Here is a 26,131-nt window from a genome sequence, read left to right on the forward strand (position 1 = left end):
CTATTTCAAGAATGCCATGAGGGGAGTTTTTAGGGTGACTATCTTTTCCCTCTCAGAAATTCAAATGGAACCTTTTTATAGGCTTCCAAACTCCAGTTTGGTGTATTTTCTGCCTTCAGAGAGAGAGCGCCCAGATGTAAAAAAATACCCAGAATTGTGTTCTAGGACACCCAGAGTTGTGCCAACTGGCACCCAAAACCAGATGGTGCTTTAAAAACACCCAGATTTATTATCCGAAGATATATTCAGACCAGACGAGTCTTAAGAGACACTCAGAACAGCTGGTACTCCAATGGCGTCCCACTAAGTACCTCCCAAATTATTTATGCCCATTGGCACCTTGCTTTCTCTGGGGACCCAAAATGCTAGCAATTAAACAGACAGACAGAAAGAGAATCAGTTGTGTCTTATGACACCTGGACTTACTCTCCTGTAGTCTAATGGAGGTATACACAATGAGCCTTGCTGTGGCTGAAAACTGCTCTTCATGGAACTTCTGAAATAAACCAGAATGACTAGCCTCTCCAACAAAGAGCCCAGATCTCAATTGCCCCAAGGCTTCAGGTGGAAACCTGTAGGTCTCTAACCTCTAATCCTGCTCTTGGATCTCATGTCTCGCTGGGGCCTCCAGAATGTAATGCTGGAGAAACTGAGGCAAGATAGAGATTACAGAGTTTTAATATTTTATTGGAGAGTTTAGATTAATTGACTGGATTGGGCTCACATCTCAAAGAATACAGCAATGAGTAAAGAATTCCAGGGATTTTTATATGACTTCAGTGATCAGAAGAAACAAAAGGCAGGGGAGGGGGAGGGGCAGGGGGGATGGGAAGGGGCGGAGATTAGAGCAATAGTCAATGGATGATAAATTCGGTTCTGACAGGTTAGGAGTGAGGACCATAAATTCTGTTGAATTGGGAGTTTATACAGATTATACAACATTTAATGAGAACAGGTTAAAAATACTTAAAACCTTCCTTTTCTTTTTTTTTTTTTTTTTCCTGAATCAATTGGGGGTTAAGTTACTTGGCCAGCATCACACAACCAGGAAGTGTTAAGTGTCTGAGATCAGATTTGAACTCAGGTCCTCCTGACTTCAGGGCTGGTGCTCTATCCACTGTGCCACCTAGCTGCCCCAAAAATCTCCAACCTTTACAAGGAAATTACAAAATGATTATCAGAGAAAAGTCCCAAGACAAGTCTTCTTTTGTGGAACCTTTTCCTACAACAATACTGCTTTTTTCTCCAACATATTTAGGCTTTTTTCATTGATCAGATAGATAGTAAAGAATTATAATCCTTCAGAAAGCAGTAAGCTTCAGCAAATTGGTAGAATTTAGACATAAAACAGGATTAGCAAAACCAAGTTGGAGGAAATAACTTTGACCTATAATTTTCTCAACCATTTTTATGGTAATCATTCTACTAGGAAATTTCCCCAGAAAATTCTGATCCTCTTTTTAGGAGGAAGAGATGGATATAAATAATGAAACTGTTATGAATATTGTATATTATTTTCCATTTTCAGAAAGATGAAAAAAATTAATCATGCAGTCAAAAGTAAGGATAACGGGCAGCCAAGTGATGGGACAGCGAGGTGGTACTGTGGATAGAGCACCAACCCTGAAGTAAGGAGGACCTGAGTTCAAATCTAGCCTCAGACACTTAATACTTTCTAACTGTGTGATCCTGGGTAAGTAAGTCATGTAACCCCAATTGCCTCAGCAAAAAAAAAAAAAAAATAAAAAAATAAAAAAATAAATAAAAAATAAAAAGAAAGGGTGAGTGGTAAGCAAATAAGTTAAATATCTTTAGGACAGATGGAAGTTAAAATACTTTTTTTAAAAACTCGTGTATTTTAAACTAGTTTTAAGTTATCCCTAAATTTCTAAATAATTTCACAATTTATTTACAAAATCACTAAAGTAACACAAATATAGCTATTATCTAAAACACAGTGGTTTCTATACAGCCTCCTATAATTCCAAATCTTTATTTCTAAAACTCAAAAAAATTTGAGAAATAGCTGAAAATATAGTAAGAGAAATGCTAATGTATATTACTAACACTTAAAAGTCTTAAATTACTTGAGAAATGTTATATAATCCTCAAGAGAAAAACTTTATATTTTATTTTGTCCCAAAAGATTAATCTCATAAATTTTATAAGTTTTTTAATATTTTTTATAAATAATAAATTTAACTATTTTCTATGTGTGTGAAATAGATTTAGATAGACAATGTATATAATGTGATGAGGTAACTAAATAGGATTGACAGAGAAAGCTGGAGATACTGATAAGATGTCTGATGATGTCCAGAGTAATTAGGTGGAATTGACAGAGAAAGACTGAAGTAATGATGGAATTACTTTCTGAAGCAAACCAAGAAGGTCACTAATGGGGATCATTTTAATCTCTGTAGAGGTCATGGATGTCCCCACCTTACTATGTTTAGTCAGAAATCCAAGTTATGGCAAATCCCTAAGGTTAAATTTCCCCTATAAATGTGTCCATGGCTCACACCATCTTTGTTGAACCCCCTTTGGGTTACAACTAGTCATGGCACTCTACCTCTTGGTGTCTTTCCTCTTCCCCCTCTCCTTTTAGAGTGCTAAATACCTTTTAGAATTTAACCTATCAGTTAAGGGCATATTCTAATCTCATGGGGTGAGTTCCACTAAGGAACTGATTTTTTCCAACTGTTAATTGTTATATGCTCTCCCAATACTATTTCATATTTCCCATTCCTAGTGTCTATTATATCTTTTCCTTTTTTCTGTAACCTCTTCTCCAGAGAATGGCCATTATGAATTCATCTGACCCCCAACATTATTGCCAACTTCAACCATTTGGTCCTAAAAACCTCAATCAGTTCTTCCCAAGGAAAGCAGGGAAGCGTACTGCTTGGAAACCTCACCTATTCAATCAGAATGTCAAGTTATGATGTCAAACTCCATAGGTTAAATTTCCTCTATAAATCTGCCTTGGCTGTATTATCTTGGCTAATTCCTTATTGGGGTTATCTTATAACTATAAATCGCTTAAATTTCATCATTTGAAAATTGTCTGTTCATATCCTTTTGACCATTTATCAATTGGAAAATGATCTATATTCTTATAAATTTGACATATTTCTTTATATATTTTAGAAATGAAGCCTTTATCAGAAATACTAGCTGTAAACATTTTTCCCAGCTTTGTACTTTATTTTTAATCTTGTTTCTGTTGGTTTTGTTTGTGCAAAACTTTTTTAATTTAATGTAACCAAAGTTGTCTACTTTGCCTTTCATAATGTTCTCTAGTTCCTATTTAGTCATAAATTCCTCCTTTCTCCAGAGATCTGATAAGTAAATTCTTGTTCTCCTAATTTGTTTATGGTATTGGTTTATGCCCAAATCATGTATCAATTTTGACCTTATTTTGGTATGGGATGTGAGATGTAAGTCTATGCCTAATTTCTGACATTATTTTCCAGTTTTCCCACTATTTTTGTCAAATAGTGAGTTTTTATTCCTGAAGTTGGAGTTTGGGGATTTATCAAATACTAGAATGCTATAGGTCTTGATTATTTTGTCCTGTATATCTAATCCATTCCACTAATGTATCACTCATTTCTTAGCCAGTACCAAATGATTACTGCTATTTTATAATATAGTTTTAGGTCTGGCACTGCTAGGCCACCATTCTTTGTATTTTTTTTTTCATTAATTATTATTGGAGTTATCATGCCACATAGTTCTTCTGCCTCATGGTGTCTTTCCTCTCACCTCTTCTCATGGTTTATGGTGTTTTTTTTTCCTTGTTATAACTAACTAACTCTTGTAGAGTGCTAAACTTCTCTGTGAATTTAGCCTGCCAGTAAATGTATACTCCCCTCCATTGGCATATTCTCTTTCTCCTGGCAAATTGTGAGTTCCACAAGAACTTGTTTTTTCTATTGTTAATTATTGAATCCTCTTTTTCTTGCTAACTATATGTTTTCCCAAATCAATCTCATACTAACCATGCCTGATGTCTACTTTACCTCTTCATTTTGCTTGTAAACATTTCTCATATATAAAAGTATCTTTTGGCAATGAAAAAGCCATTGTAAATTCTTCACATGTGCCTTGATCCTTCTGCTTCATATTTTGAACTAAGAATTGCTACCCAAAACTCATCATTTGGTCCCAAACCCCATCATTTGGTGCTAGACTTCAACCTCAACATATGTATAGACGTATATATATGTGTGTGTGTGTGTGTCTGTGTGTGTGTGTCTGTGTGTATGTATAGAAATAGAGGAACATACATATAATGCATTTTAGAGGCATAGACACATATATACATATATATATATATATATACACATATCCATATACATACACACATATATATGTAATATATATATATATATATATGCCTTTACTTGCAGAACTTGACATTTTTAATTAATAAGTTTAGAGCTTCCTATTTTCTAAGTATGTAACACTTTTGCATCTTGTATAATTCAAGACTATGCCCACCCATGCATACCTCCCCCAGGAAACCCAAAATGTGCAGAAGGTAGAATAAGAAGAAATCTTAGGGGGGCATAGAGGCTAATCCCCCTTGCCTCTGCCCACACATACCTGCCTCCAATTCTCCCCCTCTTACCCTTCCCTCCCACATACACCAGGAACTCTTACAGACCAGGAAATTGAGGGATAAGGTAGGGAAATAGGGGCATGGACACTTTGATTACAAGATAAAGAATATCTGTAGAAATAATTATTCTTATAGATCTTCAATGAGTTTAGGAAAGTTATTTGCTAAACATGTCAATTATTTCTCACATTTTTAAAAAAAATTCTTTTCCTCTCTAACGGACCCTGACATTGTCGACCACAAGACAGAATAACTCTGATAGGGCAATAGAATTAGCAAAGCTAAGACTGGGCCAACAATGTTGTTCTATCATTCTTTAATCTAACTTGATTTGACATTTTAGAGGTAACTAGGTAGTGTAGAACACAGGGCCTAAAGTCAGGAAGAGAAGTTCAAAGCAAACCTCAGACATTTACTAAGTGTGATCCCTTGAAGGGTTGTTGTGAAGATCAAATGAGACAATATTTGTAAAAGCACTTAGTATCTGGTCTGTAGTAAGTGCTGAATATAGGTTTATTCTATTTCCTTCCCTTTTTGGTACTTGCTTCCTAGAGGGATTCGGTCTCTATTTCTGTTGGTCTGGAATTTTATATTTACCTTAATATAAGCAAATATTTTAAATAATTTAACTTATTTGTTCTTGTTACAAATAATATTTATATAGTAATATATTCATATAATATTTATATTTTATATTTATACAGCACTTGAAGATTTACAAAGTGCCTTAAAATATTATTTTATGTTATCCTTATAATTCTAGGGTGCAGAAGGGGGACAATTGTTTTATTATCTCCATTGTGCAGATGAAGTAACTGAAGCAAAGGTTAAATGACTTGCCCAGGGTCAGACATCTAGTACATTTCTGAAGATATATTTAAATTCACATAGGGTTTTTAAAACAAAATTAACATATATGTGTGTGTGTATATAGATATATATATATATATATTTATATATTTACATTGATAAAGATTCTCTGCTATGTAATTAGCACACCTTAAATAACATTGCAGTTAATTTCCTAAGTCTGTTTAATTTGCTCAAGAAACTATGTTCAGCCATTACTGCACCAGTGATGCTGAAACCTTCTTGGAACACTAATATACCAAACTATGTAATCAACTATCTGCAAATAATTAGGTTTAACACATAATTGCTAATTGTATTTGCACTTGGAATTACAGAACATAGCACTTGAAACACTGTACTTAGAAAGTATAACATATAATCATCCTGGATCCAAATTTCCCCCACCCCCTGAAATAAGATCAAAATTATCTGATTCTATATCTCATAATACTGAGAAATATTATTTTCAAAAATAGGTATTCTTGAGTGAATATCCTTTGTTAAAAAGCCATAATGTGAATTTAAAAATGCATTTTAGTCTAAATTTAAGTCTCTCAAAAAAGAAAATGAATGCTTACCATCATCTGACATTGTACAGTCTGATACCAACTCAAATGGATCACTTAGTAACTTGTCTATATTCAGTCTTTAAAACTCATTTATTGACATTTAATGAAAAGTCATCTCCAGTTGATTATTTTGAAAATAAACACTGCTTTCACTTTTTTCCCCATGTTTTCCCCCTATCAAGCTACTAAGTTTCATAATGTCGGTTCAAATGCTTGGTATTTCTTTATTAGTTATTAATTCCATCTATCAATTTAGCTTTCTCCCTAAGACTTCTTTGATATAAGGTTATCATAATTAAAACTTTTGTAAAGAAAAATATCATTGCATAACATGAAGCATAATCATTTTGGCCAAGGTATAGAAATCATAAATGTAGGTTCCTATGAAGAAAATTTTGTGAATAATTATAAATGTATAAAAGTGGAATGTTTTATTTATAGAGGTAGTTTTCCTTTTACTCTATGTCTTTAGACAAAGCTTGGATGACCACTTGTGAGGGATGTTGAAAAGGGGGTTGTCATTCATCTACGAGCTGAACAAATGTCATGTAAGGCCCTTCCAACTCCAAGATTTTTTGAATCTGTGAAATGTGTCTCTCATGCTGTCATCATTGTACAACCTTCGTGATTTTCACCATTTCCTAATTAATTAGGCAAATTATTTAGATTAAATAACCCAAATATTAAAGTTATAAATACAATGTAGGACCATTTCAAGAACTTTGCTAGCAATTGAATTTGGTGATAAAATAACAGAGTACAGATAATATATCTACCAGCTACCACCCCCAATTAATTCCCACTACCATGGCAGTAATCTAGTACAATGGAATAACTACAAGATTTGGAATCTAAGGATATATATTTGAACTTTGGCTCTGATCTCTACTAGATTTTTGACTATAAGTAAATCACTTAACTTCTCTGGGATTCTCCTCATCTAAAAAAATAAAGGGAGAGACTAAATGACCTCTAAGTTAATAAAGTTTAAATCTGTGTTCTTTTTGATCCATATCAACATTGAACTGGTGATAATTTCTACATCCCTGACTTTGCCTCACTTTTCTATTCCACTAAAAAAATCAGTATGAAAGAGCTTTTAAAAATGAAATTTTTAAAAATTCTTACCTCTCCATCATTTGGCATTTAAAGCATACTTTCCTTTCTTAGTCTTATTCCTTTTGCAAGAACAATCAAAGCAAAATGATAGTATAGGGTCACTACTCTAAAGTAATTCAGAATGGATTCCCCTGAATTGTCAAACTAATGCCACTAGTGTTTTGATTTATCTATGGGTAACTAGCAAATCTAGATAGTTTGTTATCCTAAATAATTATTGTTTTCATCAGTGTAGGGTACAACATATACCAACATAAACTTTAATATACTGCTTTCATGGTTTACAGAAATTAAACAAAGTAACTACTGGTATTCTTCCTTTTGGAGATGAGCTTTTCCACACTGAATAAGCCTGGACCTCAAACAACAGGCACTATGCTGGGTGTCTATTCAAAACTTTCCCTTTATACTTACACTCTGCTGAAAAAATCTTCTAGAAACCAAGGTCAATGATATGCTAAAATAAATAGGACATTAGTGTAGAGACAAGGCTATAACAAAAGTCAAAAAGAAAACAATTATACACATTGGGGATAGTCCCCCCCCCCAAATTTAAAAGTTTAATGATTTAATTAATGCCACTAAAATTACTTTATACTATATTATATTCTAATATTATAAAACTTTTTAGAAATAAATAAAAACAATTTAAAAACATCCCTAGTTTATAAGGAAGTGCTTGATCTATAAACAAAGCTGAAGTGTAGTGATTTATAAGAAAATGCTTACAACTCAGAATTGAGACTGTTTGCAAGATAACACATTTCTAATTTATTTCTAGTTCAAATTTAAAATAAGTCCTATGCTACTCAGTGATTGACAGAAACATGATTTTGTTTCTGAAGCCAATTCTTTCTTTTTTTGGACATCATTCAGAGATCTAACAGGCTTTTATGATGCTCAAAAGCATTCATCCAAGACCACAACAAATGCTAATGATTATAAAAACGACCATATCCTGTTCATATCATTTTTCATGGCTTGTCTAGCTCCAACATTATAACATATAATTTCATTATATCTATGCAGAATGATGTGATTTTTGTTGACAAGAAAAAATCCTTATAGATGGATAATTATCAAGAAACAAACTGGAAAACTCAACAAAATAAATTAGAATGTAAAATGGAATGAGTAGAATACAATAAATTGCTTTTAAAAGGAGATAGGGAAAATATAAGTACAATGGTTTATCAAAGTGTTAGCATCAATCCAAAACATATAGTCTAGAATTCATTTAGATTCTTGATCATAATAGTCATCAAGTTTAATACATGGTTTAAAAAAAATCATCTAGGTATGTAGTGGATAGAGTCCTAGAACTGAAGTCACAAAAATATTTTCCTGAGTTGAAATTTGGCTTCAGACACACAATGTAATTCTGGGCAAGTCATTTAACCCTATTTGCCTCAGTTTCTCTTCTATAAAATGAGAAAAGAAAACAGCAAACTACTCCAGTAATCTCTGCCAAGAAAACCTCAAATGGCATTACAAGGAGTGGGACATGACTGAAATAAGTGAACAAGAACAAAAATATCACCCTTTATTCCCATGGTTGTACTTGTCTTCCCCTCCCACTAAGTCCAATTGTATACTTCAATTCAAAGACAAACTGCTATTCCATTTACCCATTTATTTTGATTAGAAGTAACTAAGCTAACTGATAGATTTAGAAATTAAACTAATATAGATTTAGAAACATAAGAGAACTTTGTCATCTAGTCCTTATATTTTCCAAATGAGTAAACTAAACCCTAGGTATTCATTTGCACAGCCCATACTCTAACTAGAAGGCCACATTATTTCCTTAATGAGGAAGAGGGAAGGGAAGGGGAAGGAATGGTAAAGAAAGAGAGGAAGAGAGGAAAATAGGAAACCTTAGAGCAGATAAATACATTAGACTCTCATTTTAAAGTGTTTCTGCTTCCTGTCCTAGGCTCAAATCTATATGTAAACACTTCAAGCCCAGCTGATTACTTATAATTGGCCTTAAATTAAAATGGACTACTTAAATTAAAAGAGGGCAATTGTGGGTTCAATTAACCAAATGTATATGCTATTAGTTACTATCATGCAATTAGTTAATTACAAAAAATGCTGAAAATATGCACAATTGGATACACCAAATTACAATCCACTTGTAAATAGGATTTTAGCAAGCTTCTTTTTTCTAAGAGCAGTTTTCAAGGAATGGCTACAGCTAGAGGTGTTTAAGATGTTCTTTTAAATTGACATTAAAAAAGATTTTAAGTAATTAGGGTCTTTCGTTTTCCAAAAAATTTATATTAACTAAAATCAGGGGGAAAAAACCTTATACAAATATAACTTTAAATGTTTGGAAAGATTCAGATTTAGACCAGGACACTTTCCACTTTATATATGTTCTCCCCACCACAAAATGGTTATTAATTTGAACATGTTTTAAAAAAAAAAATTGGAAGTGAAGTGGATGGGACTGGAGTCAGAAAGTTTTCTTCCTGAATTCAAATTTGAGCTTAGACACACAGTGTGATTTTAGACAAGTCACTTAACTCTGTTTCCCACAGTTCCTCATGTATAAAATGAAGTGAAGAAATAAATAGCAAATTACTCCAGTAATCTCTGTCATGAAAACTCCAAATGCGGTCACAAAGAGGAGAATATGACTGAAACTGATGAGGTTCCTGATGGTCAGGGAGTTAAATGATGAGGTTAAGGGCAGGTGTGGGGTTCAGGGAACCAAATGAAGAGATTTGGCTCCCCTAAGTTCTCCTAGGATTCAGCACAGGGTAGAGAGTGATGGGAACACCCTTTGGGCAACACAGAGGTCCTTCATAAAAGAATTTACAAACCCAAAAAGCTAGACTCGTAAAAGAAGTTTATTATTGGCTTTGGGAAGTCAGCTTTTGCTATTCATGAATAGAAAGACTGAATTCTTTGGTGGCAAGGTCCTGACAGAGAAGTAGAGTTTCTAGCAGAGAAATCTCAACAGAGAGGTATAAAGTCTTGTTAGGGATATAGGTGAGAAAGATAAAGAGAGGGTAACACTGAAAGAGAATATCATTTCAGCGGGCAGAGGATTGCTTCTATGCCAGAGAGGTTCCTTGGCATAGCATGTTAGGTCCTCTGCAATGACTGAGACCCAAATTGGCTCATTTTATAATTGAGGCCTTGGCTATAAGCTGGAGGTTGCTCTTGATGGGGGCTGGGTGCAGCTTGAGCTGGAATAAAGAATAAATAATCTTGGAATTGAATGAGTATCTGTAGACTAATCTTTTCCTCTATGGAGAGCTTAATCAGTAGTAAGTGTTATCAGTGGGGGTGGTGCCATCTCTCAGAATAACAGAATGAAGTTGTTTATCCTATTTCCTTCAGGCAGGGTTTTTTACAGAGGCCAGGATTCAAGGAGACTTTCTAGAAGGAGTTTTAGAGGGAGGGTTTCAGGGTACCCCTCATCAAAATGACTGAACAACAATAATAACAAAATCTTCCTTTTATTCCGTGGTCATGGTTTACTTGTCCTCCAATAGCAGGAAAGAACTGTTCTATTTTAGTTTTGTAAGCCTAGTGTCTAGCACAAAGTAGATGATATACATTTCTGAATTCAAATTTAACTATTCACACTTACATAAATCAAATTAAAACAGAAAAAAAATAAGTCCTATGCAAAATAGTATGTGGGTATGTTTATGTTAAGGCTCACATGAAAAAAAATAAAACTTATTTGTAAATGGACTTTTCATCTGTAAATAGACAGAAAGGACTTGTCAAACTGTAAAGAAAAATTTAATTCATAGCATGAAGTAAGAATACAACAAACTAAATATAGTATAAGAGCATAAGCTTTGCCACTCACATTCTGTGTGACATTGCACAAATCACTTAAGATCTCTGGACCTCAGTTTACTCTGAAAAATGATAGATTTGGACCATCTGGACTCTGAGATTCATTCTAGCTTTAAATAACTTTTAAATGAACTTTCAAAAGGCCCCCAAATTTCCATTTTAACTTTCTAAAATTATTTTAAAACACTTAGAATACCAGTAATTTTTTTGTTTGTTTTTAACTCAATAAATTTTTCTTACATTGCTACATTGTTTTAAAATCTTAAATAAAACCACTTTCTCATGAAGAGAGTCCATTTACTAGTTTTTTAAGTCAGTTTTTTTTGCAAATAGGTTAGTTTCTGTAAAATCATACATATGTTACATTTTATATCAGTGTTCCTATATTAACATAGTAGGCACCATAGTAATTTATGTTGAAAGTAGAAAGGGAATTTCAGGGACTATTCTTTCTGATCTTCTATTATACCAGTTAAGTTATTTTTATAAGTGTAATATGTGAAATTCTTATTGTTACTGCCATTCTTTAATATTCTGTGGGCAAATTAAAAAAAAAAGATTAACATAAAACTATCCCATCACATTGATAACCAAATGAGTACTTTAAATCAAGTCAAATTCATCATTAATTTATTATTATTCAACATCCTATTCAGATGCTTCAATGACTTTGAATGACTAAGGGTGAATTTTTAACTAACTACTTGCATCTTGGAATAGCCTTTCAAATCAAATATAAAACAATAGATTGAATATTGCTACAAAAAGGCAGAGACTAAATTACTTAGCATATGTTCAGAAAAAATTCATTAAGGTCTCCAATTTACAATATATAACAGAAGGCCTTTTGGTAGATTGACTATTATGGACCTTTAAAATGATATCAATAAGAAGTGAGTCTTTTACATAAATATTTTAACAAAATGTGTTATTCTTTTTTGTTGGAATACATAGGAGAGCTGCTGGAATACATGGGAGCCACCTGACAGTGGCTGCTGGAGATCCAACCCAGAATGGATCTCCTCTTGTGAGAGGATGATACAAGGAGACTGAGAGGCAGTTGCTGTTCTCTGACCTCTCTGACTGAGAGGCTATGGCGTTGTCCAACCTCTCTCCTCTTCCCTCTGCCTCCAATTTATCTCATTCCCAGTCCATAACACCTGTGTCAGCAAAGGCTGTCCTGCAACTCCTTCAGATGCTATGTTCCACAGTTGTGGAGGCTCTCAGAGAATTAACTTTTCCCTCAAGAATTCCCCATTTTTTTGTTTTTATCCCCCCACCCCCCACAGCATGGTCCACACACTGAGGAATGCAAGCAGCACTATCACCTCTGGATGGTTGTAGCAGGTATTGATCTTGTGAGATGTCATGGAGACAAACTTTCAAATGGAGAAGAGGATTGTAGTCAGAACAGGCATTTAAGTCTCTCATCAGTCTACTAGCTCGGCCCTTTAATGTGTTGGCCCATTCAATTACCCTGACTAAAAAGTCTTACCGGGGCTTTTCTTCCTTAATTCTAAAAGGAGGTCAGGCCTCATCACTTCTCCACTAGCAAGGAATATTTAATCACCCCGGGTTGGGACTCTAGAAAGCAACAGTACATTTTGTCACCCCAGCTTGGGAGCTTTAGAAAGCAGGACATAACACTTTTTCCTTTCATATTATTTGCATATGAAGAGTCCAACTGTTAAGGATATAGCAGAGTAAGAATGTGGCTAGATGTGGTGGTCCAATGACAGCCAGTCATATACTTTCACTTTAGAAACCTTCCCTTAATAAAAATAAATACATCTCTGAGAAAAACATTGACATCAAACTTTCCAAAATATGTATTACAGAATCTCAGAATTGGAAGGCACCCCCAACCTGATCCTAAAAAACGATCTCCATTAACAACATATTCAAGTGGTCATCCAGTCTTCACTTGAAGACCTCCTCCTAAAGCATTTCATTCCACTTGTAACAACTCTTAATGTGTTAAAATTTTCTTTCCTCTTATATCATACTTAAATCCACTTTTCTTTAGTGTCTATCCATAGCTCCGAGTTTTGCCTTCAACCCTGTTCAACAAACTAAGCATCTATCACTTCTTCAAACAATCCTTACATAGTATATTCCTTATCTCTTTTAAACATAATAGCTATACTCCTTTGGATTCTCTTGCTTATCAATGTCCTACTTAAAATGTGTAACACAGAACTAGAAAAATAATCAAAATATGATCTTGAGTATCTTGTGTATCACCAGAATACTAATGTTGTTGTTTTACATATGCAAAATACTGCTTTCAAAGAACCCTTTAAGCATAAAACCAATTGTATGACTCTGTGGTTTGTGTTAAATGACACAAACATGTTTTCTTTCTCCTTTACTAAGTTCTTTGCTTATCAGGAGGATTTCATTTAATATGGTTTACCAAAAGACCAATGCTTACAAATTGCAAACTGAATAAAACTTTACATTAAAAAGTCCATAAATAAAAAACATATCTGCAACAAAAGCTATTTAAACTCACCAGTGCTGTCATCATATACAACTGTGACTGTCTTCCACTTGAAAAATTGCACCAGGTCCAAAATAGCACGGCTTAGAGAAGAGAAGTCGGGATATAGACTGACATAGAAGGAATCCTTGTTGTCTGACACTTGGTGCTTCCATCGGGTCTGTATGTGGGGAACCCCCAGGGCATTGCAGATGGATTGTACTGCATTGGCTGATGAACTGTGTGAAGGCCCAAAGATGGCTGCTACCCCAAGAGACAGCTGATCACAGGCTGAAGAGAAGATAGAAGTCTGTCAATGATGAGAGGAGAGAAGCCAATGTGCCAGCAGATATAGCATTAGTCCCATGAGCCAAAAGGCAAAATTCTGCAATATTCTGCTTATAATAATTTTTAAATATTATTTTAATTGAATTAATTTTGTTTCTACTTTTTCATTGTTATTGTCTTGTACATGGGGATTTAATACAGCCAGACTAAATCCTCTGCAAGTCACTTTGAAAGAAGACAAAGGAGAGAAAAAGAAGTGAGTTCAAAAACATCCAAATTCAGTATTAACCAGTGCGAATTTTACATTATCATCAAATATTTATTTATAATTTTCTAGTCTATAGATGCATTGTTTATTTTGAATTAATACAATATATTATGCTGTATATATGTATATATGGAGATATATGTGCATGTATATAATAAATGGATATGTATGTGTATGTAAATAGATAGATAGAGATAGATAAATGGATAGACATACAGATAGATAGATATACTTTCCCTTAGATACATGTGAGCATCAATAGATATACAGTTTCAACCATAGGGCACAGGGTAGTGGTTGAATAGTGACAATTGCCCAAAGATCGTAAGGCTATGTGGACTGTCAATCCAAATGTTAGACCCTAAAGTGAGTGATTTTGCTGCACTAGCAATCTTTAGCAGGAATGCTCCAATTGCTCTGGGTTTGAGGTACACTAATTTTCCACATATTGTTGGGAATTTATGTTTTGTTTGAAATGTTAAATTGAATTCAAACACACATCTAAGGATAATGTGAAACCATATAAAGGTAAATAGAAGAAGATGGAGAAAGACTTTGTAGAAGAAGACAATTCTCTAATTAAAAAAAAGTAGACTGTATACTCAGTGAGTCCATAAAACTTTAGATTCCAGAATCACTAACCAACTCTTATGTACAAGAAGGTTTCAAGCTACTTGAATGTACTTACTCCAAGCTCAGGAAGAAACAGAAATTGCTTTTTTTTTGTCTTTGGATCTTCAGTACCTACCACACTAGCTAGAACAGAGTAAGTACTTAATAAATGCTATTGTTAAAAAATACTTATTAATTTTTTGGTCTAAATGAAAAGTTTAAATAGACTAAAAACTAGCCTTGCACTTAGTCGAGTTAAAAATAAATGGTGTTCACCAGATTTTTAACAAAATGAAAACCAAGAAAGGCTGAAAATATTATAAATCAGCATGTTGACAAAAATTTCCCCAAGAAATTAGTATAAGAATATTTCAGTTAAAAAGCTAAATTTTTAGGTATTCAAAGGTTCATTTAATGAATGAAATGATTCATTATATCATTAGAAAAGATTTTTAGGGTGAAAAAAATAACATTAAAAACCTTGGAGTTATTCGTCTTTAAAATATAGCATAATTTGTTTGCATTACTGAATGGAGATAGTTAATGCAATTTTTGGATTGTTTTACAAACTTCATATTTAGTCCATTTGTTTTCATGGAGTACCCATACATTTCAGACACAATGTTACACTTGATTCCTATACTATCCTTCTCTATATTAATCCCCAATCCACACATCTCTAATCAACATGAGATCCATGGGGTGAGACTTAATTCATGATCTTTTCCTTCTTAAAATCAGGATTGAGATTTTACTTATTATCAGACTAAATTCATGCCATATTTTTATTACTAGTGAATTTTGAATTCTTGAAAAAGGTTTTAAATGTCTAATATTTTGAAAATCTGATGTATTTATCATCTGTTGCTTTAGTTTCCTTAAGTATTGCCTGGATAGCATCATTTTCTATTTGATAATATTCAGGCTTGCTTTGAGGTTGATATTGAAAGGAAAAATATTTTAAAAGATTCATTAATATTTCATCTCTACTCACTCTCAGTATTTTCTAGGATTAATTTGTCTAAGCATGTTTTACATTTACATTTCCCTAATGGAGATAATTATGAACTATGTCACTAGTCAAATTTTTCAGCCTTCCTGTGTAAGCCTGATAATTGCAGCTATGAGGACAAATATAATAATTTCAATATAACCTTTAACCTCTGGTTGTAGCCCTCCAAACCTTCCATCACACAAAAGTGGTTTTGAAATGTCTAAAATGAACTCTGAAGGCAGACAAAATGTAGGCTTTGATAAACACTAGTTGGTTGCAAATAAAAGGACACATTTTTCACCTTGAGGAACATGGAGCCTTTATACAACTTCCATTAATGCTAATAAGCATAGTTTGAATAGATTGCCTGGATCAACACAAGAATATATAAATAGCAATACATACTTTCATTTAAGAATGCTACTGAAGTATCTTTGATTCTATTCCATTACTAACTTATGAAATATCTTAAAAGTAGCATTCCAAAAAAGGCAAAATCTATATAAAGCATTTTGAACTAAGCAACATTGCAATAGCCCATATCCTGTGGAAGAGTTTATTAGTTTTTAATACTTGTCAATAGAAAGTAAAGTCTAGCTAGTTACTTAATGAAATAGCAATATTGAAACTCAGATTCGTGACTCAGTAGTTTTGTAGCACAGTGGATAGTCAGCAGGAACTATATTCAAATTTCCCCTTTGATACTCAGCTGTGAAAAAGACACAGCCTCTCTGAAGCAGTTTTATCCTCTCTAAATTGAGGATAATAATATCTGTAATAGCCTTCTATGCCACATATCTCATATTGACCTATATCATTTGTCATAAGATTAGAATAACATAATGTATGCAAATCACTTTGCAAATTTCAAAGACCTATTAAAATGTCATTCTTTTAATTAAGTAGTTGAAAATGTGAACTCCTTTCTATTCCTTTATATTTAGATGTACAGATTAAATAGGATTAGGGATTTGGAAAGGGACTAGACCTGTGATTTTACTAATACAGGAAATTCTCAGCTGAGGAAACTCCCTCTATCAAAACAAGTTGCATGTGAAGATCTCAAATAATTATCTAAAGTTCTGGAATGATTTGGTATATATAGTTGGTATATATTAGTGATGGGACTTGAACCCAGGTCACTTTAAATTGAAGGCAATCTTTCTATCTTTTCCATCATACTCCCAATGTCCTTTTTTTTCTCTTTTCACAAAATAAAGCCTTAGAACATGAAATTCAAATGCAATGATACTATTTACTTCAATACTAAAGTGATCTATTATTTTATTAGGGTAAGTACTCCTTCCACTAATGAAGATCACAGCCTTTGACAGTTGCTATTTCTACTTCCAAAATCACTCTGTAGCTAAAATCAAGATAAAGCTCCCTGAATCTAAGTAGCTAATCCTCCTTAGACATTAGACATGATGATCCATCACTTGTCTTGCACTCAAAATCTGTCCAGCAGAATAATATCTTATGCTATTATATCTTATACTCTTCTGACACAGCCTTTAGAAACCCAAAGTTATAACCATATCCCAGTATGATTTTGGAAAAAAAATTTAGTGGAGCATTATAATAATAATGAATTATAGAGTTTTTTATATTTGACCAAAACCTTTTTTCACAACAAACATGAATAATGCAGGCATAAAATATTCTATACTCGTCAATAAAACGTATCTTACTTCGTTCATATTCCTAACTTTCATTGTACCATGTTAATTAATTCACCAGTGTCCATTTCTATTAATAGAAAGAAAAAACTTTTTTTTTAAATTGGACATGAAAGATAATATGCTTGTGGTTTGTTTGAGTTTTTTTTTTTTTTAAGATTCATCTCAAAGTTTCAAGGACATTACAGAATTTTTAATTTTCTCAACTTTACAAAATCACTTGGAACAAGAGATGCTTGATGGGAAAACAGATAAATTAAGATCATAGTTACAATGTAATTGGTTTTGGAAAAAAAACTATAAGCACAGATTTGAGGATATAATAGCTTACAGTTATAATGTATTTGACAATTGAAAAAGAATTCATGAGCTCTTGAAAAAGTTAGCCAGTACACATAATTTAGATTTTGGTATTTTTTGAGGCTTGGGGTGGGGTGGGAAAGCAAGATAAGTTAAAAAGAACATTTTAATACACATATTATTAATCAAACGGGAAGTATAACTTTAATTAGAAGAGAGTTAATTTGATTATTTTAATAAATTGTTTTGAGAAAGAGCTCCTTGTTTTCAGATTTAGTCCCACTTTAGTTTTAGTTTTGGTTAAGTAAATTATGCAGCCATAAGAAATATTCCTTTTGGCCTTAAATGAATTTGGCTTCAGAAGTTTATCAATCCATATCACTTAAATAGTGCTTGAATTAAAATATTGTCATTCTGTATCATGCGAAGAGATTTTTAATAAAGATAAAAATAGTCTATATTCCTAACTAGTTACCAACAAACTGGAATTAAGAAAATTGTTAGCCAAAATTATAGACTTTAGCTCTAGAAAACATAAAAGTTTAAAAAAAAAAAAGGAATGCCAAATTACCTTTCTTGGATGCTTCAAAGCTATCATAGAGGTTTATCTTTTGTGTATCATAGGTGAGGGTAGTATTGGGCAATAAAGTTCTATTTCTGTTGATTGTGTTCACAGCAAATCTGAAGGCTAATTCCTCAGCTCCCATTGGGCCAGATTCCACATATTCAAAAATACCACCTGATAATAAGAAAAAAATGAATGATCAACTTTAATAATACAAAGGAAATAAATACATATTTTAGTGCCTGTTAAATATTCTTTAAATTATATTACTGAATGCTAGCATATTCCCCTAAAAATTGACATTTGATTTATCATTATAGTTATAAATGATAAGCATACATTGTCAAAATTATCTATTATAGATCATCAAAATATTATTTTGTCAGGCTTAATAATTACTACTGCTATGATTATTATGATTATGACACACACATATTGTAATGCTGGAGAAACTGAGACAAGATAAAGATTAGAGAGTTTTTAATATTTTATTTGAGAGAGAGAGATTGTCTGGGGCCAAAATAGGATCCATCTTGACCCCACCAGACTGAATGAGACTTGAGTCTGAAAGCATTAAGGAATCCAAGGATTCCTATAGGCTCCAGGTATCAGGGAAACAAAGCTGGGGGAGGCAGGGTGTAAGAGCATTGAGAGTGGGAATTTCCAGAAAGGACTATAAATCCGGTTCTGACAGAAAGGATCATAAATCCCTATAAGTTGGGAGTGAAGTAGGTAGTCAAGCTAGAGACTGGAAGTCTGCAAGTAGAGATAAAGGGTACCAGCTAGGTATCTGAGATGAGCCATCTGCTCTTCTGGGATGCTAATGGTCAGAATTCCCAACCCTAATTTATACCAGTTCTAATGGTCAGGAAGGGGGAATTTCAACCAGGGGGGACTGAGGCAGAACAATTTAGGGAAACTGAGGCAGAACAATTAAAGGAAACTGTGGCATAATATTTTAACATTTTTAAGGTTTTTTTTTAACTGTTTACCCATGACCCAAGTAAATGTATATATACAGATTTTGCTGAATAACTAAAATTTGACATGGAAATGATTAATATAAAATTCATACTAATGACAAAACAAAAGGGAAAATTACAATTGCCTGCTTATATAAATATAGTCAAGTATATCCAATAATTTAAAATTTGACATTAATTTGGAAAAGTGTACATGATTCTTAGGGAATGAAAAGTTCAAAAAATTCATTTTTAACTGCATTTCAGTGCTCTGTTTGCAAAAAAAAAAAATTACCTTAAAAGGAAAAAAATTTGAGAAATTAAAGAATCTTCAGGATTTGAAGATTTTAATATTGTAGTTTTTAATGCAAAATCCTACTGCATGTATCACACATTACTGTGTAAAGTATCTAAAAACTTTTAATTAATTGATTTTATATTCCTTAATAATATTTATATTCCTTAAAAATCTGTCCTATGATACATAGTATTCTCTCAATCAGCATGATTATCACCATATTCTTTAATTCAATTCACTAAGTATTAAGTTCTGAATATAAAGAAGACATTATCATAGGGCTCTGGGTCTATTAGTTTACTTGAAAAATCTTACTTTCCAAGACAGAGAGAAGATACAGATAAGTGAAGATGAATACAATATAATGTGATGAATACAATCCAAAATATGAAGTCATTTCATCAGATCCCATGAATTCACTTATAACTTCTATACTAATAGTTCTCAGCTTTATCCAGCCATAACCTCTCTCCTGACCTTCAGTCTAGCACTTCCAGTTGGAAGTGTCGAATTGGATGTCCAATCATCTTGATTTCATGTCCCGTGAACATTTTAAAACCAATATGTTTAAAATAGATATGATGTTTCCCCTCTTTCTAACTTTCCTATTACTTTTAAGAGCATTCATCTTCAGTCACCTAGGCTCAAAATCTTTCCCTCTCATTCTGTATCCTACAAGTTTCTAAGTCCTGCCATTTCTATGTTCATAATGTCCCTGTTAAGCATCCCCTTTCCTTTTATGTCACCTATCTAATGGAGAGCCACATCTGCTGACACCTGGACTTCAATAGCCTATTGGTTAGTCTTTTCATTTCAATTCTTTCTCTACTACAATCCATTCTCCACTTAGCTGCTTAATTTTAAAACAGATTTGACTACACTACACCACTGACCTTCATTGCATGGATTCCTCTGGCTTCTATTATCTCCAGGATCAAATATAAAATCTTTTAAAGCCCTTGATAACCGGACATCTAGTCTTTTTCTACCTTTATTCCCTTAGTCATACTCTGTAAACCAGTGATATTGGCCTCCTTATTGTTCCTCACAAAAGATATTCCCTCTCTACCCAACAGAATTTTCACTGAATGTTCCCTATGCCTGGAATCTTTCCCTTTCCATCTATTTCCTGGCTTCTCTTGTATCCTCCAAACTAAAGCTAAAATCCCACCTTTTGGAAGAAGTCTTCCACAATTCCACTTAATGCTCTTCCAGGAGGAGTGCTTAACCACACCCTCCTTTCAATTCTTTCTTTCTTGTTTGAGAGCTGTGAATGAACACTTCTTTCACTCACTTAATCCTTTAAAGTGGGTTTTGGAGCAGTTATTTATTCCATTTTCATTTGTGTGCTTGGTAAGATGCTGTGCATGCTGCATTCATAATTTTAAAAGGGAAATCCAGATTAAAATATCTATTTGGAACCTAAATGTAAATGGGGCACTGAGAAATATCCTATTCTACACATACATAATTTAGAACATATAAGCCTTCCTTCTACTTAATATCCTATATTTGCACAGATATATCTCACATACATACCCATGTGATTTGTATGTTATTATTTACATGTTATCTCCTCATTAATGTAATCCCCCATTAGAACTTGAGCTCCTTGAGAAAAGAGATTACCTTTTGACTTTCTTTGTATCTTTAGCACAGGGAGATATATATATATATATATACATACATATATGTATATATATATATTATATGCTTCATTATTGATATTATTATCAATGTTTATTATTGATTATATCAGCTCCTAATCTTCCTATCTTCTGAATCTGATAAAATATTGTAAGGCAGTTATAATCTGTAATATTTAGCAAAAGTTGAGATGATTTCAACTCCCTTATCTTTAGTATATACTCTTTGTCACAATCACCTCTTAGCTTGGCACATACCCATTTCTAGTTTGAGAACTATGGAAATAAACTTGCTATTGTTCCTCAATAGGGTATATCAAACTCCTGTCCTATAGTCATATTCACTATCCCTGCAACTTTCAGAATCAAAGAGTTCATCCTTCTGTGTTGCCTTCCCCAATTAGAATGTATGCCCTTGTTGGGCAGAAGTTCTTTCTCTATTTTTTTCATTATCTGTATCTCCAATCCTCCATTATATTCTGCACATAACATTTATTAGGTTTTTTTCAATGAATAATTTCCATATTTCTTCTATATTCCATTTTCTTGTATTTTTAGTAATTTCTCAAAATATAGCACTGATCATAGCACCTCTCAATTCTTTTACAACCATTGGTCTAAATTAATATTTTTCTTCATATAAAATCCAAAAATAAATTTAATTTTTGACAAATTAGGTGTTTCAAATAGTAATGAAATTTATTTATATGATATTGAGAATTCTTATTCACAACTAAAATGAAGTTTGTTTTTTGTTTTTAGGTTTTTTTGGTATACTATTACAAAATAAATATATTAACCTTTCTTCTTGATATGGACTGTCAAAAATCAACAGTCATATTTATAACATCTGAGGTCCTTTTCTATTCATATTTAGATTAAAAGAAAGTGAAAATTGCTTCTAAAATATGGTAAAATGATTAATATGTTCTTTCTTTTATTTTATTTGCTAGCAGGTATTTTAAGTTGGGAAATACATACACATAATTGTATTAATTTATCTATGGATCTCATTTTTTATATAAATGCTGTCACTTTATGGATAAGAGAACAAATCTGGTGTTGCATTGATTTAGAAAATTCACTTTTTAAAATATGTTCACTAAATATGCATTTCAGAAGGGAATTTTATTAGAAATGTATTTGCTTCATCTTTATTATCACTAAGAAAATGACAATTTCTTATTTTATCCTAAACACCTTTTTGAGTATTTTATCGTGAGACAGTAGGTTTCACAATAACAAAATTACTCTGACTTCTGCACCTAAATCTCCATAAATTTTATAAAAAGCATTCCTTTTTAATGGTCTGTGTGTTTTTAAGATAAAGTGGATTATTCTCCTAAATTTTAAAAATCATCTCTAGCCTCTTATATTTCTTGTTATAAGCAATTATCTGGTGACGCACAAACATATACAAATTGCATGAAGGACCCTTTGACCAGGAGTGTTTCTACTGGGCTTATATCCCAAAGAGATCCCACATGTGCAAAAATGTTTGTGGCAGCCCTTTTTGTAGTGGCTAAAAACTGGAAATTGAATGGATGCTCATCAATAGAAGAATGGCTGAATAAATTCTGCTATATGAATGTTATGGAATATTATTATTCTGTAAGAAATGACCAGCAGGATGATTTCAGAGAGGCCTGGAGAGACTTACATGAACTGATGCTAAGTGAAATGAGCAGAACCTGATCATTGTACATGGCAACAAGATGATACAATGATCAAATCTGATGGATGTGGCTCTCTTCAACAATGAGATGATTCAAACTAGTTCTAATAGTTTAGTGAAGAAGAGAGCCATCTACACCCAGAGAGAGAACCGTGGGAACTGAGAGTGGACCACAACATAGCATTCTCACTCTTTCTGTTGTTTGCTTGCATTTTGTTTTCTCTTGTTTCTTTTTCCTTCTTGATCTGATTTTCCTTGTGCAGCAAGATAAGTGTATAAATATGCATACATATATTGGATTTAACATATATTTTAACATATTTAACATGTATTGAACTACCTGCTATCTAGGGGAGAGGGTGAGAGGAAGCAGGGGATAATTTGGAACAGAAGGCTTTGCAAAACTTAATGTTAAAAACTACCCATGCATATGTTTAGTAAATAAAAAGCTTTAATAAAAAATAAAAACAAAAAAACAAATTGCATGAAGGGTCATATTTTAACTAGTAATTTGTAGAATTCTATTCAGTTCATACATCAGTTGAAGTCTGTGACCTTTTATACAATTTTCTTTTAAAATTGAATTACTTACATATTGAAAGTTTCTCTTGAAATAGCATTACCATCAATAGATTTGCAGTATAAAAGATCTTTCCAATATCAACTTTTACACATAGCACACACACATACACACACACACACACACACACACACATAGTCAAATGAGCATTTTTAAGTTTGCTTTAACTACTTTCAATAAAAATAGAAAGTTTTTACTTTCTCAGTTATTACAGAGACCATTATATATGGTCAATTTTGATTCTTGCTGTGTTATTTGCAAATGCAACCAGTAAAACATGCTTTACATATAATTCACCACACCTCCATTCAACTCTAGCAATAGCTATAGTGTATCATCTTTCTTCCTTATCCAATTAAGATTTTTATACATGGCAATTTTATATGTAACCTTCCACTATGCAAGTAAACCTTACAATGCCACAAAAATAGTTTGGGAAAAGGTGTTTTCTTTTGCTTTTTAAAAACATATAATTACCTCTTCAAAGTCTATCTTGCCAACATGTTCAAAATGCTTGTTTGATGATGTATGCAGATAAAGTACTTATCCAAGGCACAAGTGTCTATTTACAAATAAATAAAATAATGGGAGACTGCTGTGGCTATTGTACTTCATTCTCCAAGAGGAATAAAATGGTATCACTATATTGGGGTCAAGGTATAATGTACCTGACTTTGTTGGATCAGACCAATACAAACTTAGAAATCTCTGTAACAGGATAAGCACAGATAGATAGTCCTTATGAACATTGGAGTTCATAATGTGGAGTGGAGATGACTAAATTTGTGCATCTCCTCTTTCCTTTGCACTATTGCAATTCTGTTTTGCTCATAGAGCACAGGGTACTCTGATGTGGGCACAACAGCCTGGACAGTCCAATGCCAGCATCTCCCATTTTTTACAACCAATATATGCAATGATACATACAATACATACAACATACATGTATATACATATCTATGGATATGTACGCACATTGTTCATCTTTCATTTTCAAAGAATATTAATGATATTAGAATGTTGGGGTCAGGGCACAAAGTGTGTTCAGCTGTAGTTGATCAGTCCATTTCGAATTCCAAAAGCTCTACCACAGATTGGACACAGCAATCCTTTAGAACATTTGGGATAGAAATGTCTCTGAAATTTGTGCAGCTCATTTTCTTTACCCTCTTTTGATTCTGCTTTTTTTCATGCAGTAATATACTTCCTTTGATGCAGGCACACTTTTACACAGAATTTGCACAAGGCAAGTACTCACAGGGTGAATAGAACTAATACAAAGACACTCTCAAGGTCTATGTGAACATCTTTACTATCAATTGTGAGACATGGGAGATGCTGGCACAGGACAACTCATCATGTGTATATATGTACAAACAAACATATTGCCATTTTTAAAGGCAAAATTAGAATCTCCTCGTTTAGAAAACAATCTTATCTAAAATTCACTTTGGCCAGAAATTTGCAATGTTGACAATGAAATTGACTGTTTTCATTCCAAAATAATAGCTGTAGCTCAGAAAACTGCTATAGAAAATTTCAGTGAAGCAACAAATTTTTTCACCTTTTTCTGAACCTGAAGGATTTTTTTTACTTGACTCATGTTTTTTCTCCTTTAATATAGCTTTTCAAATAATATTTATTTTGTGCTACATACCTCCTACAAAATAATAATTTCCTTTAAAGCTGTTATTTCTATTTATGTAGCATGATAGTTCTATAGCTTTCTATAAGCATCCAGTATTCAAAGACAAGATTGCTACCTTTACAGAGTTCACAAGATATGTTAGATAAAATTCACCCCATAACTGTCATGCACCTTTAAGAACTATATGATTCTAGAGAAATATTTTGACCAGTTTACAATTTTCACTCCTCTGATAGGGAGCAAGATACATTAAGTTTTATCTTTTCAAAAATGCATATCTCACTTTGAATATATACATCTCCTAAGATTACAAATACTTTCATTGATGCTTATCCCTCCTGCAGGATTCTTAAATACACTGAATGTTCCAATTTTCTAAAATCACTACAATGAACGGTCTTTAAACTTATTTGATGCCCTCCCCAATGGTATCAATGGTAAACCCAAGTGCATTTTAACAATCATATACTTCCAGCTTTATCATTTATTGCCTAATTTTATAAGATTAATGATCTAAAATAACCCTAAATCTTGACTTTAAGAAGATATGATTAATTTGTCAATTTCAATTTGTTATCTATTAAGAAATACAGAAATTATTTTTGTTTCCCTCAAAACTTTATTTAAAGGATACAAATGTCAGAATTCTTGGGAAATAATTCCAAAATTAATTTCTATATAATAAATAGGAGCAAGTAAGAAGACATACACCCTCCTCATTCGTTGCCTTATTTCTTTTTTTCATAATGGGAACAGAAACCTCAGAAATATCATTCCATGAAGCAACAAATATTTATCTAGCCCCATCTGAAGTATTGTGCTTGGGATTGTCAAGAACACTGAAATAGAGATGTGGTCCTTGGGTCTAATCTAGTTGGAGAAATGAGTAAAACACAATAGTAAATAATGACAGTAAATGCCAAATTATGACAGACTATGAGGGCTATACAAACTTGTACTCTATTGGAAAGGAAAAGGAGTTCAGTGAAAACTAAGTAAGAGAAACCTTCAAGGAGGCACCAGGACTTGGATCTATACAATGGATGAAAAAGCATTTAGTAAATGCTTACAATATACAAAGCACAGTGCTAAATGCTAAGGATACTAATTTTAAAAAAGACCTTTCCTACTCTCAAAAATCT

At 32.8% G+C, this 26,131-nt stretch overlaps 1 protein-coding gene across 2 annotated transcripts in view; it reads right to left on the reverse strand.

Moving 5' to 3' along the window:
- Window positions 1-26,131, reverse strand: part of GRIK2 (glutamate ionotropic receptor kainate type subunit 2) — an 827,779-nt gene that overhangs the window by 526,392 nt on the left and 275,256 nt on the right. For both annotated transcript variants that reach the window (XM_031964481.1, XM_031964482.1), the window contains exons 3-4: window positions 18,187-18,354; window positions 13,508-13,765 (exon numbers count right to left, since the gene is read on the reverse strand). In XM_031964481.1, coding sequence (XP_031820341.1) covers window positions 13,508-13,765; window positions 18,187-18,354 — 426 coding nt within the window. The remainder of the gene's footprint in view (window positions 1-13,507; window positions 13,766-18,186; window positions 18,355-26,131) is intronic.

Source organism: Sarcophilus harrisii, chromosome 4, assembly GCF_902635505.1.
Source record: "Sarcophilus harrisii chromosome 4, mSarHar1.11, whole genome shotgun sequence".
Classification (NCBI taxonomy): domain Eukaryota; kingdom Metazoa; phylum Chordata; class Mammalia; order Dasyuromorphia; family Dasyuridae; genus Sarcophilus; species Sarcophilus harrisii.